Genomic DNA, 17,598 nt, shown 5'->3' on the forward strand with positions numbered 1-17,598 from the left:
TTGAAAAAAAGTATATTACAATATCTTTATTGATTTTAAAATTGTATTAACTATTAATTAAATAATAAGAAACTAGATTATTTTCTATTAGGTCTTATATTTTAGTAATTTTCTTTTTTTCTTTTAAAACTCATTTTATACATATCATTTGAATCTATATGAACCTGGTACACATCCACAAGCTACAATTATGTGTATCTTAGGTACACTCCTATTTTTCACACTCATCATAAATAATGTAGTTGTATACTATACACTTACAAAAATATAGAATGAAAAATGATTATTATTATACCGCCAATTCGAACAGTAATAACTATGATTCATTTAATATTATGTTTTATTTTACAGAAACAATGTCTGAATTCAACAAAAAGGAAGTTGACATCATTTATAAGAATTTGGTGTCTCTATGTAGTGATGTTCATATCAAACGTATATCACAAGAAGACATTAATTTACTGACAAAGTAAGTATTTTAATTTATGAATATTTAGTATTTTACTAAATGATGCAACTAAACTATTTTTATTTTGTATTATTGTCAATTATTTACAAATTACAAAACTTCTTCTATTTCACATTTTTAAATAGTAGATATCATTTTTTAAAGGCCTCATGTAATTAATAATAATTAATATTAATTATTATTATTAATTATGTATTAATGGTTAGTTTCATTATTTACATTAGTTACAACTTAAATAATTATAATAATTGTTCAATATTAAAAACAGTTAAATCATACTCATAGTCATAACTCATAACTCATAGTACACGTAAGAGGATTTTAAAAAAATTAAAATATGTATAATTAAGTTTAGAAGTATAACATTAGAATGTTTTGAGAAAAATTTCATTTTTAGTTTTAAAATGTATTATTTACATTATACATAATGTAATATTCATTATTCATTTTAATTATACCTTTAATATATTCATATGGCCTAGGGAAAGTGGCATCACCCTCGCCCAGTGCATTTTAATAAATGCACTGCAGTAGCCCTTCACTGACTTTAACTGATTGGTGTAGTTTGGTCTTCCAGGTTGGGGGTTGAGCGATGGGCTAACAACCCGTCCTCGTAAAAAATTAATTTGTTGTGAATCTTCTAAATAAACCTCGGGTCAGTCATCTAGGAATAAAATACAGAAAACGGAACAAAGACAGAAATGGATTAAGGATCGGTACATGGAACATAAGAACTCTATTTAAGTCAGGTGCTCTGAAAATGATCACAGACTAGATACAAAAATACAAACTACCAGTTGTAGCACTACAAGAAATACGGTGGCCCGGCAATGGCAGTGTAAAATCTGAAAATAACATTATTTTCTTTAGTGGATCGACAACCGGTAGACAAGAACATGGAGTAGTACGTTTTTCCCGAGAAAAAATATTTTTAAGCACACGTGGATATCTCCTGATACAAGAACTAAGAACCAGATTAAGCACGTTATAATTAATAGAACACATACAACATGCATAACCATTGTGAGAAGCTATAAGGGAGCAGATGGAGATTCCGATCATTATCTGGTAATTTCGAACCTCATACCAAAGCCATCAGTGAACTGGAAGAAGAAGAATAAACATATGTCAAGATTAAAAAATTCAATGCTGATAAAGCAAAAAATTCAGCAAAAATCCAAGCGTACATACCAAAGTAAATTAGTTGGTATACTTAATATGAAAAGTGTGCCACAGAATGATTTTGATACAGAATGTCATGAAGCAGTCAAAAAGCGTAACTTATTCCAAATTAACGTGTTACAAAACACTACATAAGAGAGCATATAGCAAATCAAAGGCAAGAGCTCAAGCAAGTAAAATATTAAGACAGAATAAAAGATTAACGGAAAAAAAACTTATCAAGGATATTGAAATATTCAAAAGAAATCCAAGATTATTCTTTGATAAGTGCAAATCTGTAAAACAAGGCTACAAAGAAAGAGCGTCGACAATGAAAAAATACCGGGGAAACCTTATAATTGATACCAAGAAAATCGTCATATATTTTATAGAATTTTTTAAGAGAATTTTAAACAATATGCAGGATAACATCACACCCTACGAAAAAATAATATACTATTACGGCGGAGCCAGAAATCATAAAACATACATAAGATAAAGTTAAAACTATAATTTATACTCTAAAAAATAACAAAACACCTGGAGAAGACAATATAAATTCGGAGTTAGTAAAACTCGCGAGAAAATAGTTAATAATTGAAATAAACAAATTAATTTATAACGTATGGGCTAGAGAAAAATTACCAACGGACTAGAATGTGGCAATTATTTGTCCAATCTCAAAAAAAGGAGATCCAACAGATATCGAAAACTATCGAAGAATATTCCTTTTAGATGCAAGTTACATGGTTCTCTCTCTTGACTTGAAACATATGCAACTGATATTATCGGAGAATACCAAAGCGGATTTATAAGAGGAAAATCAACCACAAACCATATTTTATCTATTCTACAAGTCACGGAGAAGTACTATGAATATAATAAAAAGCTTCAAATGGTTTTTGTTGATTTTAAGCAAGCTTATGACAGCATAAACAGAAATCAATTATGGATTGCATTGACGAATCTAAGTATCCCGAATAAATTTATAAGAATGATTACAATATGCAATTCGAACAAACTTTGCAAAGTCCGATGGCAGGAGGAGTTATCCCCCCTTTTTGAAGTGAATTCGGGGTTAAAACAAGGAGATTCTTTATCTCCTATATTATTTAACCTCGCCCTTGAACAAGTCGTTAGAGACGTAGGAGAAGACTTAGTAATGGAGATCAATGAAAATGTGACAATGTTAGCGTATGCATCATATGTATGTACGTCATCATACTAGGTCAGAGGTTCTCAACCTTTTTTCATTCACGCACCCCTTGACCACTCACTACTACTTTACGGACCCCCAAATGCCAATTTGTCATATATTTTTACATAAGATATTATACCTATTATAGTATTTATACTCTTATTATACACTTATACTAAATCGTATAAGTTACGAAAAACCTATTTACAACATTTACAATATTTCACTACTAGTTTCACAAGTAATTTCAATTAATTACAACAAATTTCAATTTTTCAGCCATTACGCTTTTTTTTTCCGGGGACCCCCTAATACCTACTCGCGAACCCCTAGGGGTCCGCGGACCCCCGGTTGAGAACTAGGTAATAGCCGCTAAGAGGTATAACACACTGTGGAAAAATTAATTGCATGTAGTAGGAAGATGGGTCTTACAATTAATGAAGGAAAAACAAAATACATGCTAATGACACGCCACACATCCATTAAGAACAATTTGATAATCGGACCATACACCTTCGAACAGGTCGAAGATTTTAAGTACTTGGGGGTTAACATTAACCATAAAAATGAAATGCATAATGAAGTCAAACTCAGAATAAACACGGCGAACCGAGTATATTTCTCACTGAATAAATTGTTAAGTTGAAGAATGCTATCATGGGTGATAAAAGAAAAAATGTACATAGCTTACTTACGCCCAATAGTAACTTATGCCTGTGAGACATGGTCGACGACTCAAGGGGATGAGGAGAAACTTCTTATCTTCGAGAGTAAAGTACTGAGAAAAATATACGGAACTGTCAGAAACGATTCAACTAGGGACTATGAAAGAAGAAAAATTACCAATTTAGAATCTCTGTAAAATAAACCAAATATTAAATGTTTTCTGAAATCCAGGCGTTTAGAATGGGCGTGCCAAGTGTGGCGTGCTGAAGGAAGCATAATTCAGAAAGTACTCATACTATTCATGTTTATGATTCTGTTTATTAAATTCAGCTGGTAAGCACTTCAGGGGAAGACCTCGGCAACGATGGCAAGATAGAGTCAATGCAGATATAATAATGATAGACGGAACAGCAAACATCGAGACCACTACTGATCGTGACACGTGGAGGGGATTAATAGAAGCTGCGAAAGGGCAAAAAAAAAAATAAATAAATAAAAAAATAAAAATAAAAAAATAAAAAAAAATATAAAAAAAAATATAATAAAAATAAAATATTTTTTAGTACATTCAACTAATATTAAAGTATATTAAAGTAAATTTGATAATTATTCTTACTTAATAATTTTCTTATATTAATTTATTTTCTAGGCGGTTACAATTAAAACAACTATAGGTATTTAAAATCTTAACTGCTTATTGTTTTTAATAATATAAAATACTAATATAGATCTTATAACTTTTCTTCAATTTTTTTATTTGACCTTTTATAGACAAATGTTCTCAATAGTTAAATTAATTTTCATATTTTATTTTATTCATAGCCATCTTTCATTTGCATATAAAATTGATAAGGAGTTAAGTATAGGAAATTTCTTATGCGTTTGTATGTGTGTGCGTGTGTGAGTCGTATAAATGTATGCCTATAATAACTATATAGTATATATTATTACTATATGATTCATGAAAGAACTATAGCTTATCGTACAACATGTCAATAACACTTATTATTTATTTTTTGGTCGAAGTATAACTAGTGCCAATTGTATTAACTAACCTATTTATCCGGTACAATTTTAAAAAAACATATTATTTGAATTTTTCACAAATTTTAAATGGTCACGGATTTTTTTACTTAAACATTATTAACATTTTAGAATTTTTAAAATTCTAAATTCTAAAATATAATCTTTTAAGATTCAATTAAAAATAAAAATAAAAATAAACTTAATGAGTTTGTGAAGAATTCAAATAACATATGTTTTCAAGTTATCAAAAGTCTTATCCAATAACTATAGGATTGAATGTAGAATTGACATATGTAAGGTCTATTTGATAAAAACACGAACGGGATCTACCTTATTAACGGGATAGAGTACCTTATGTCCTTTTTATAATATTATTACTAGTAACACCTAGTACTCGTTTAGTCGATCGTATTTTTCAATTATTTTGTTTTCGGTACATATTAGTATATTACCTTGTCACAACCCATACCTATATAATATTCTATAGATCAGGTGTTGCTTAGACCAGGCCGCGTAACTTTTTTCTGTGGCTCTTTAAATATTTCTCATGGTATTTACAATTCTATCTTTATATCTCAAATTTAAATTAATATAAAGTAGGTATTGATTTTATAATTTCAATACGTAGCTATCTTAAATAGACTTAATTTTAGTCTCACCATTGATTTTAGATAAATTAAAATAAATGTCTTAAAAAGTTCATTAAGTAATTAATGAAATAGTTTTAAATGACAGCATATTGCATCGGGTTATTAATTTTATTTCTATCGGATTTTTTTTAATAAAAATTCAAATTTTCATCTAGTTCGATGTACCTATACCACTTTTTGTTTATTTAATTTGGATAAATATCTGTCACATATTACGAGTACATAACGAATATCACTAATAAACTTGGCTCTTGGATCTAATTGTTTTTATTTGAATCACTAATCAGTATACCTAATCTAAGTGTATATTTTTTGGAGTTTGAATTTTCTTTTCATTGAACAACTTTTTGACACTTATAATATTTTAATATTATTAAGCCGACAAATAGATGTGGCGATGTAATATGGGTATGTAATATGTTGGTGTAACATGACTTGTGTAATTCGTATAATGATAATCTACGTCGGGTACCGTTAAACTATTAAAGACAGTAACATATTAATATAATATCAGGTACCTAATACTTATATTATATTATCGGCAATGTACGCCCCATGATGTAAAAGGATAAGATAATTAGATAATAGACTGATAATACTTCATACAAAAATTTAGCACAATTTTTGATGGCAAGAATTTAGTAAATATTCCGCCAATCAGCGCCACTATATTCGAAAGCCGGTTATTATATTCATTATTCGCTACTATAGGTAATAATGTTATGGATTATGTGTCTATGTCACTATGGTGCATTAAAGACTATAATCTTGTAATATATTATTATTATTAATTTTTTTAAATTGTAATACTATAATCATAATTCATATGCAATGTATTAATATCATACTAACAAGTAACAATTATATTTTTAACGACGTTTGTTTTAATTTTTAAAACGACCCTCAATGAAAACATAAAAATGTAGACTGTCTAGGTAAAAATACCTTTGGGATTTGATAATATATGGACATAAGACATTACTCGGGACTCATGAATCGTGGGGGGTAATCTAAAACTGATATTTTATTTACAATCAAACTGCATAATATGGCCATTTATGTTTGTTTTTATTATTATTTATGTAATTTATTTTATTTCCAAGATATTATGTTCTTAACATCATGTTATAAATATCCGTGATGTACAATGTTGTCTTTAGATCAATAATTATAATTATAAAAAATGAACACACGATGTTAAATTAGCTATTCGAACAATAATAATTTATTTGAACTAATAGTAAAAAAAAAAAGGTACGTCTTCCCTGGTGCGCCTGTACACGGATACACGGCGCCGAACTGCTGTTAGCATTGTTTGACGTGACGACACTGCAGCGCGTTTTAAGGAAGACCTTTACAACTTTACAAGTATTAATAATATACACCATATTCGACGTCCTGTTTTTTCTTTGGTACATAGTTGATATGTTTAGTTTTAGGTAGGTAGAGTGATAAGTTTTTAACTAATGCGTCGATGTATATATATATATATTTATATATAGCGAAATCTATAAAATCTTTAAAACAAACTACTATTTAACAAAATTCTCTATATAATAAAATAATTTTAAGTTATTTTTCTGCAACAGATTTAAAAACAAAGAACTTTCAAGTCTATTAAATGGAGATTTCACATATTATACTCGAATCTAGGAAAAAACGACAAGGAAAAAAACGACATTTTATAAATAAATATAAATTTAAATAAATAAATTATATAGATATTATATCAAATAGTATACGACATGACAAAAAACGTTAAATGCAGTTAACATTAAAATTTCAAATAGGTATTAATTAAGTATAAATATATTATAAAAAGTCAATTATTTATAGTTAATTATTAAATTTCCTTATAGTATCACGTATTCACGTCAAACGATCAAGGTTTAAAATACGAGTCGATTACATTTTTAACGATAAAATTTGGTGTATCGCAACCCATGTGTATCATTGTGTAGGTATACAAATATAACTTTAGGCTAATGACCTATTGACCTGTGATGTTGAAGCCTTGCTTCTAATAAAATATATATACATATTTATATAATTTACATATTCAGATACTTTTAGCAAATTCAAGTAATTCAACAGTTGCTTTTATTTCATTACATTCGAACATATTTTAATTTATGGATGTAGTAAAATAAGTTCAAATTGAAATTTATATAAAAATATAAAATTGCAAAGTACGAACAAACTACAAAACCTGAAGTCTAAAAATAAGGAAATATTTAGGTATAAAAACAGAAATGGTGGATATAAAAATAACGAAATCAGTTAATTTGAATTTTTTTAAAATGTTATACGTTTTTACCTCAATAATAGAAAATAATAACTATAAAAAAAATGTACGAATTAAAAAAAATGATATCCATATATTTATTATTATTATTTATTTTATATTTTAAAAAAAATTTTATTATACATTTTTACTGTTTATCATTATTATTATTAAGCTACAATTTTTAACAACTCGGGAAACAATTTGGACACTCCGCTTAATAGATCTACCTGCAATACAATTTGACGTTTAAGGACGGGTGTTTTATATCATTAAAAAACGTTCAGACTTAAGACGCCATGATATATTGAATACACATATTTTAACGGTGTGTCATCAAGATAATTTCAATGCTATTAGGTAGTTTACATTCCACAACAATATAACATACAACTATGGTATTATAATCTACAAAGCTAATTAAATGGTCATAATATTATAGTTTAGTTTTGATAATTTATTCTTGTATACTTCATTTAAACGTTTTTCTGCATTAAATAGCTGTACGGTTTTATAAAATTAAATTATAATGTCGTTTTTAAATGTTAGTTTTTAGTTTAAAACTGCAGAATATTGCATTGTTACATTAGGGTCTACTTACACTATTTATTTAAGTATCCTCCAAAATGCACCGTCATTACTCTACATATTATATATGAATATTTTGTATGATTTTAAGTATGGAACATAATATTAGGTATACAATGTAGTAACTCACTAGTAAGGTATAAATTATAACGGTAATGTGTTTATTTGCACAAACCATTTTCTTTTTATTGTTTTACCTTCAAAATTATTTTTCCGTGATTTAAATTATTGTCTTTTTTGTTTTTTAATACATTTACAGTAATAAGTAGGTAGTAGTTATTATATTATTTATATTTGAGCTTTAGTGTGAAGTTAACACTTCTCTTCGATTTATTCTGGTCTCAACCATGCTATGAATAACTTACAAATTCCATAAATAAACTTAAAATTACTTACAAAAAGGGCGTCTAATTTAATTTTGGCTATTTTTTCGAATTGAAGAACTTCAATTTCTTTTAACCATTTTTCCGTAGAATAAATTATAACTTATAATCAAATGTAGTTTCAACTTAAAATTTTAAAAGGTAGGCAGGGCTTTACATTACATGTAAAATAGGTCACAATCAAGGCCATAGAATTTTTTTCGGGAGATCGGGTCCAAAACAATGAATATGTATATTTACCGAATTTAGGTAATAATAATATATAAGTATCATATTATTATGTTCATTCTTCATATAATATTACGATACAAAACTTTCAATATTTAATTTAATAAATTGGAGTTAAAAGTTTAACCAATTATGATTGAAAATTTATTTTTGTTAAAAAAAAAAATAATTATCTTAAACATTTCTAAACTATTTAACAAATTATGAAGCATGGGGGGTCCGGCCCCACTGGATTCCTCTTAGATACGGCCTTAGTCATTGTAATAGATATGTTAAATTTAATTTCAAGGATAAATATTATTGTCCACGAAAAACGATTCGAGCGTAGACGGTTTGTGGTCTGTCAGCCTTTCGTATATTATAATATACTCAATACTAATAAGTATATTTCACGATATTTTGTTTTTTTGATATAGCTTTTAAAGTCATTTATTATACTATTAGTAATGGCTCGTAGATAAATATTTTGAAACTGAAAATTAAAATTATTATATTAATATTTTGAACTTCGTTAATAAAATATCTTTTATCTGGTCTTTTAAAAATAATTTAAGTAAAATATTAAAATGTCAAAAATAATAAACATCAGAAAACATAAATATGAATTATAAATATACAATTATTAAATGTATAATAGATTATTACGGCTAGTGGCCTTATATCTTTACAACAGCGACACGGTGTATACTGTATAATACATAGTACTAGGTATAGTGAACTTCATTTTAATATCGTCTACAATACGTGGTTTATTTTCCCCTAGTCGTTTTTCTAAACTGCTCCTGTCTTATAAAAAAGTAAATTCCCAAACGGGTCCGATATTTTATAACACAAATTCCTCCTCACTTTATACAGACTGTTTCAAAAGAGGTATGGTTAAAAATGTATTGGTGAACACTAAGTAAATTATAAAAATTATATAAAACAAATCATAGGCTATCGTATTATTGTGAATTAAATTTAAAAGTAAAAAAAATGTAAAACATGTATAATATATACTCGTATATATAAATATTAAAAAAATCAAAAATTTAAATTATAGGTAAATTTTTTGGCACAATTTTTTATATAAGTACTCCATACGAATATTTTTACCGAATACACGAGTATGTATAATATTTAAATCCGGTATAGAAATTATGTCGATATTATCAATATATCTTAAATTTTCAGTATTCAGTTTTAAACATTTTAAATTTAAAAATATGATATACCGATATACAGTACTCGATAGTAATATCTTCGTCCTACATGTTACGGTAAAAAATAAAAAAAATAATAACAATCAACATACATAATTTATTCAATATACTAAATAGATAACAAAATTAATAATTATTGTTTTTGAAATAAAAAATCGTAAAATTCGTTTACTTATACTAGAGACTTAGAGGAGCTCAAATTGGTAATACCGTTAGTATTTTGGGAATTTATCGGTTTCTAAATTTTTTTCGGCGGGAGCCGTTTAGGAATTTACCTGTTCGTAAAACCTTTTTCGTCGAGAGCCGTTATTTTGGAATAAGAAAATAATGGACGTTAGCCGTTTGGGATGCCGGTTACTCCGTCCAACCCATGACAATATTGCATATTACGATTAAAACTATCGGTCGGCAGTTTTATTGAATCGGTGACCGTCGTACAAATAACTAAAATAATATTTACATCGAAATAAATATTTATAGGTTTTAGATTTTGTAGCCTTCAATAATAATAGACAGTGATATATTGTTCAATTCGGATAAAAATACTTCTATATATTTTAGTTTTTATTAATTATTATTAGTAGCTGGTATTTTTTTAAGGGAAGGTGCAGTTTTTAAATCTTTTCCGACGAGCTGCCATTGATGTTGACCTAAATATATAAAATGATAATAATTGTATAATTCAAAACTAAAATATATATTCTAATTAATACGTCAATACGTGTATGTGAATATATTATAAAATGTATAATTTAAATTGAATAAAATTATAATGGTAATTATATAATTAAAAATTAAAATGTGTAATCTAATTAATATAAATGTAACTACTTTGGGCAATATATGGACATATGTTTTAAATAAGTGAACTTAGCATAGTAAAAAAGTAGCAATCCATACGGAATAAAATAAAATATATTGACTCGTTTTATTTTTATTTTTAATAGTGAAAATAAAATATAATTTAATATTTTTTTGAAATTTTTTTCAAAATAGTCAATTTGTAAATCTAATTTTTAGAAAAGTTTGTTGTAAAAATATTTATTAAGCGAAGTTAAATTATTTTATATAATTTAGACTATACATTTCATAATATATTCACGTGTGATACACGTAATAATTAGAATATCTGAAATTCTGAATGTACATATTATAATTTATAGTTTTGAATCATACAACTATTATAATTTTATACATAATATGTACTATATATTTTAAAATACATATACATAAGGAGGGAGGGGGGTATTAGCAGTATCCGGCGAAATCGATATACGCCTCTGATTTTTAAGCATTTGAATATATTTCAATAAGATAGGTATATAATACTTATAAAATATAAAAAAAATTACAATTCTGTAATGTTTATGCCGCTCCTAAAATCTAACTCTAAAGCCGCCACTACTTTGAGTATATCGATATATTTACATAATGATAGATCAAGATAAAAATACGCATTAAATTAAATCATTTAGAATGAAAATATTCACAATTGCACAGATTCTATAGTAAGTTGGAATTGGAATACGATTTAAGATAGTAATTGCCAAAATTGAGTAGGTTTCAAAAATTTAATCACAGTTTAGGTACATAAATTATGTACCTACATTTTAGAAAAAGGTTAATTTTGTTGCATTTACCGACGAACCCATCCAAAATAATTTACGACTTAATTTTGGATCGTGCCCATACGTTTGGATACATTTAATTGTTAACTTACAGAATACCATTATGATCGCATGTAAATAGTTAATAAAACAATAGCCTTTATTATGGATTTCCGTTAATAATTTCTATACGATTATACATAATAAACGGAAATATCTATTTGTATTGACGGTATAATACATTATAATATTCTGTATACATGCAAATATGCAATACAATAACGGCGAACATAAAACTTTAATTTAAGTTAAAATACTTGCTAATGGCATATGTGTCTGTTCAATAAGTAGGTATTCAACATATTAATCAGTACAAGGGGCAATAGGTTGTCTGGACTGCAAGATAATTGATCTTAATAACGATTTAAAAATTTAATAACGATCGGCGTCGTCTGGTCCAATGCTAATATATATTATATGTTTCGTGGAATGCAGGAAGAATACTATTTGTTACAAAAGATAAGGGAAAAGATAGTGTGTTAAAAATATTTTTTATTCTTGGACGATATAATAATATGCATTATGCAGGTATTATTGGCCACCGGACGGACCTTTCCTTAGACATTATGGTCGTGACCGTTGTCAGCCTTGTCACTAAACGTGTAGGTAGATGACAATAAAAAATATGAAACGAAAAATTTTACATCTATAAAAGGTATAAGTACATAATATCGTACGTCGTTATAAAAGCACGAGTACAGCTTTTATAGTTATATATTAAATTTATTATATACTAGTTGATCGTGCACTGCAGTGTCTGTGACCAATTAAATAACTTCACTATAACATTTACCTTTCCAAATACTCTGTTAAATGTTTTATACCTACACATACTTTTAATGTAGTAATTTGAACGGTTTTGAAAAAATATACAACTCACGTATAAAATGATGTAGGTATAATTATTATAATAACTATTTTAATTGTATGTAAACAGTGGCATCCGACTATATACGAACAAAATATACAGTGAGTTGAGAGTTCCACTAAATGTGATCACATTGGTTTAGATCATTTTCAATTTCATAAAACATTCTTTTTTTATTGATGAGTTTTTATTGATATGTATGTTTAAAATTAGATAAAAATAAAATAAAGTGATCGTACTTGAGAATCTACTAATTTTATTTTCATATTAGCCTGAAATTAAAATCCATATTCAGTTAATATAATAATTACATGATTTTTAATTATTTAATAAATAAATAAAAATATATGTACATTGTACATATTGTACCTATAACTGTTGAACAACTGAAAAGAATCGTTTTTGACATATTTTTTAGTGAAAGTTTGAAATACCATTAAAACGATAAGAATGTTCTTAAAAATGATTCAATTATTCGGTACTTTGTAACTCTAATAAAAGGTTGATTCTATAAACCAGTGATCACATTAAGCGGAACTCATTGTATTATGAAATATATATGTTTTAAATATATTCGTTTTTCGTGAGGCAAAAATTCACTGGATGTACCACTCTTAAAAATACAAAATTAAAAAAATTAGCACCTAAGTGCAAAGTGCATATCTTTAGTTACCTACCTATAGGATTATCTATGTACCTAATTTCAAATAGATTGTGGCATTGTGCTGATGTGTATCGCTTACACATACAAACATTGTTTTTTATTAATATAAATAAAAAACAAGGCAGTGGCGCTGATCACGTATGACAAGTGGGGTAAATACCACAGAACTTTTTAATGGGTCGTGAGTAATTTTTTTGGTATAGTTGTAATTTGTAAATAGTAAATATTAAAAAGTAAACAGCTCCGTTACCCCAGCACTGTCATGTTTGAAACTGAATATAAAAATTATCCAGTATTATGTACTTTATTCTGTACAATTTTGTATAACCAAAATACAATTTTTACACCTACCCGAACACGAGAAAACGCGATTTCCCCGTGTCCGTGCTGCGGTTTCACACACACACACATATATATATATATATGATAACATATATATTTTATACTAAATAATGAATTATACTAATATTACTATTGGTTTGCGTTCAAGGTGTATTTTCAAATTCTGGATATTTATGGTTATATTTTCTTTCCGAAAGTTTATGGTCCACTACTTTAAAGTTCAAGACTTTAAAGTCCATGGTAATATGGATCAATATTTTTTAACTTCATAAATTTATGGCCCGTATATGTGTACTTTCCGTGATAATCATTTTTCCAAAATATTGTGGTTCGTGATTAATTTTAATAAATTAGATTATGAATATAAAAAATTATTCACTATCCAAAATAATCAATAATAAGAAATAACTGCATACTCATTTATGATATTATATTTACTAACTCTGTTATTGGTATCGTTATAAATATATTCTTAATTATACATAAATCAAATGTGAAAAAATTATTGTAAAAATTATTTATACAAGAAAAAATAAGAAACAAGAAAAAAAAGTAAAATAAATTTTTGCAGTCATTGTTATTGTTAGTTGCTACTACCATTATTTTTATGAGAGTAATTTAGTGTCTTTATTGATGTCGAAAAGATATTTTAAAAATGTCTGTTTGTCAGAACCTACTCTTGTTGGAAGGTATTATGAATTAATAAATTTATACAGTGTATATTGTACACTGTACAATGGTTTATTAATAAATACATAACTAAACTTTGGATCACAAACTACAAAGTAACATATAATACTAAAGGTACTATACTATACTACTTAATAAAAAAAATTACAGGCCGTTAAATATTGAACCTATTTATTACAATATGCAGCATCCATAAAATATAAAGATTATATTTATTAGGAGTAAGTAATTAAAAATACAAAAATAACAAAAAAATTATAAAATTAGGTTGTGGAAATACACCATGTTTTCTATATAGGATTTCTGGAATCAGTACAAAAACACCACTTTCACACTTTCACGACAATGAGTTTTTTTAATATACTTACAAGAACATTTATTTTAAATATTTCAATAAAATAAATGTTTTTGTAAAAATAAAATTATGTTTAATTGTAAATATAGACATTAATAATGACAAATATAAATATAATTGTCATTGGAAATATTGTAATGCATCAACACCATTCTTATCATTTTTATTAATATCAAAATATGTGTTTTTTAAGTAAATTCTAATTTAAATAAATTTCAGAAAAACCAAAACGCCTGAACTGAGAACATTTATAGAAGAGAAATGTCTCGATTTATCTTACTTAAAAAGAAATAAAGTGGAAAAAAAGATGAAGAAAAATCACAACCTGCGCTCTTCTTTCCATGTACCCTCGACAAGCCATCAAAACATGTCAAAATCAAACACTTCACAGCCTACTGCCAAACAATCATTAGCCTATATAAAATTAGAAAATCAATTTGGTAATTCGACAGTACCTGCTTCGCCAACACAATTTGAATTTCAAGAAAAAAATAAAACTGTAACTAAAAAAACAAAAAAGATGAAAAAAAATCACGATCCGCCCTCTTCTTTCCATGTACCCTCGACAAGCCATCAAAACATGTCAAAATCAAACACTTCACAGCCTACTGCCAAACAATCATTAGCCTATATAAAATTAGAAAATCAATTTGGTAATTCGACAGTACCTGCTTCGCCAACACAATTTGAATTTCAAGAAAAAAATAAAAATGTAACTAAAAAAACAAAAAAGATGAAAAAAAATCACGATCCGCCATCTTCTTTCCATGTACCCTCGACAAGCCATCAAAACATGTCAAAATCAAACACTTCACAGCCTACTGCCAAACAATCATTAGCCTATATAAAATTAGAAAATCAATTTGGTAATTCGACAGTACCTGCTTCGCCAACACAATTTGAATTTCAAGAAAAAAATAAAAATGTAACTAAAAAAACAAAAAAGATAAAAAAAAATCACGATCCGCCCTCTTCTTTCCATGTACCCTCGACAAGCCATCAAAACGTGCCTAAATCAAACCCTACTGCCGAACAATCATTAGCCTATATAAAATTAGAAAATCAATTTGGTAATTCGACAGTACCTGCTTCGCCAACACAATTTGAATTTCAAGAAAAAAATAAAACTGTAACTAAAAAAACAAAAAAGATGAAAAAAAATCACGATCCGCCCTCTTCTTTCCATGTACCCTCGACAAGCCATCAAAACGTGCCTAAATCAAACCCTACTGCCAAACAATCATTAGCCTATATAAAATTAGAAAATCAATTTGATAACTGGACGGTACCTTCTTCATCAATACCAAACAAGTTTCAAGAACAAAATAAAAAAGCAGCTAATAAATCGAATAGGATAAAGGAGAAACTAGTTGATAATAATACATTAGAAAACGAATTGCCTACCAACTCTGAATTCAATGATAACTCTAAAAACTCAAAAGTCTCTACAGAAAATTTGATAGGAAAAATTAAAGTACGAGATCCAAAAACTTTAGTAGAACCTTCATTATACAGAAAATATAAAATTTTTTTTCATGTGCCTAAAACTAATACATATACTACCAGAAATAGAACATCTTTATCAAACTCCAATCAAAAAAAAGATTTATCTTTACATGAAATTACATATTTATTTGAAAAATATTTTACTAAGACTTTTCAAGAAACGATAGTAGTAATGGCGAATATTGTAAATGTAAATTTATTATGTGAAAACGAGCAAGTTCTTAGATCAAAAAAGAACTCTATAAATGATCATCATAAATTTATACTTGTGTCCAAGTTCCAAGATAATGTTATGTCGATTTTACTGATGATCGACGATCCTGACATTGACCGCATCACACAGATATTGTTTATGTGCATGTTGAATATCATTGCACAGTTACATGTTTCGCATTTGAATTTTAATAATACCTTTAAAAATCTTGTACAGTTCTTTAGTAAAAATCTTCAACGAAGCGAGTCAAAATTCCTTAAACTAATCGAATGCATAGAATCTAAAACATTTCTATCACAGTGTAATGTATTGATTAAATTAGTAGAAGTTGCTGGCCGTCACGATCATTTCATGAAGAATCGTATGGCAATATTTTTCATGCCTAAACAAAATATAAATTATTACCAAGCCATAATAAATGCCGTAATTCAAAATTTGGAAGTAGATTTTATAACATTGATGAACGAAGCTACATTAAATTGCCGTAATAGTTGCAAGTTTAAAGATCCACATGCTATTTTTTTGAAAAATGCAAAGTGCGCCATTAAAAATTCGCCAATACTTTTAAGTACAAACAGAAACGGGGATCAACATGGAACAATAACCACATCTACCAACGCAAATAACAAGTACATGAATTATATTATATATCAATTTAGGGCAGAGGACTTGTAGCTCTAAAAAAAACACTAAATATGTAAGCACTTATGCGCTTAAAAACCCTATAATATGCACTTAAAATATGCACTAAAATTATTTTTTTACAGTTTAATTTAAAAATATTAATAAAATAAATAGGCTTTAAAATAAGTCAAAACAATTTTAATACACTTTATTTCAATTACAATATACTATTGTCAAATTTTAATTAAACTGTAACTTTCATTCTTATTGCTTTACTTTTTTAAATTTTATATATCTTCTTCTGACACTAAAAAAAAAAAAAATAATTTTCATATTTTAGTAAAAACCATTTTAGCCAATAAATATTTAATTAATACTAATACTACTTTTACCTTGAAAATTACATTAAGTTTCAATTAAGTTAAATATGTCTCAAAAAGTATAAAATAGCGTATAAAAGTATAAAATATACCTTAAAAATTAAAAAGTATCAAAATATGCATTTATATGCAAAATTAAATTTCAAAAGTAGCTCTATGAAAGCATGAAACGTTTTTATTTCGTACTCTGCTATTTTTGAGACTGTGCAAAACAAATATGCAAATGCTACAAGTCCTCTGCCCTATATATCATATAATCATTGAAATTGTTTTATTGTTATCATCTGTAATAAATCAAATTCATTTTCTAATTCATTATTTGAACAAATTTGCATGTATTGTTTGCTATATTACTTAACTTTTAATTTAATATATTTAATATATTTAATTGCATGTTTAATTAGATAACCTTTAAAATTTACTTTTTATACAT

General features: G+C 26.8%; 1 protein-coding gene across 1 annotated transcript in view; it reads left to right on the top strand.

The window, feature by feature from the left end:
* LOC132925168 (uncharacterized) overlaps positions 1 to 17,598 on the top strand; it is a 29,000-nt gene that overhangs the window by 9,636 nt on the left and 1,766 nt on the right. Inside the window, exons 2-3 of the mRNA XM_060989587.1 lie at positions 352 to 469; positions 14,661 to 16,790. Of these exons, the coding sequence (XP_060845570.1) occupies positions 357 to 469; positions 14,661 to 16,790 (2,243 nt within the window). The 5' untranslated portion in view covers positions 352 to 356. The remainder of the gene's footprint in view (positions 1 to 351; positions 470 to 14,660; positions 16,791 to 17,598) is intronic.

Source organism: Rhopalosiphum padi, chromosome 3 (assembly GCF_020882245.1).
Source record: "Rhopalosiphum padi isolate XX-2018 chromosome 3, ASM2088224v1, whole genome shotgun sequence".
In the NCBI taxonomy this organism is placed as follows: Eukaryota; Metazoa; Arthropoda; class Insecta; order Hemiptera; family Aphididae; genus Rhopalosiphum; species Rhopalosiphum padi.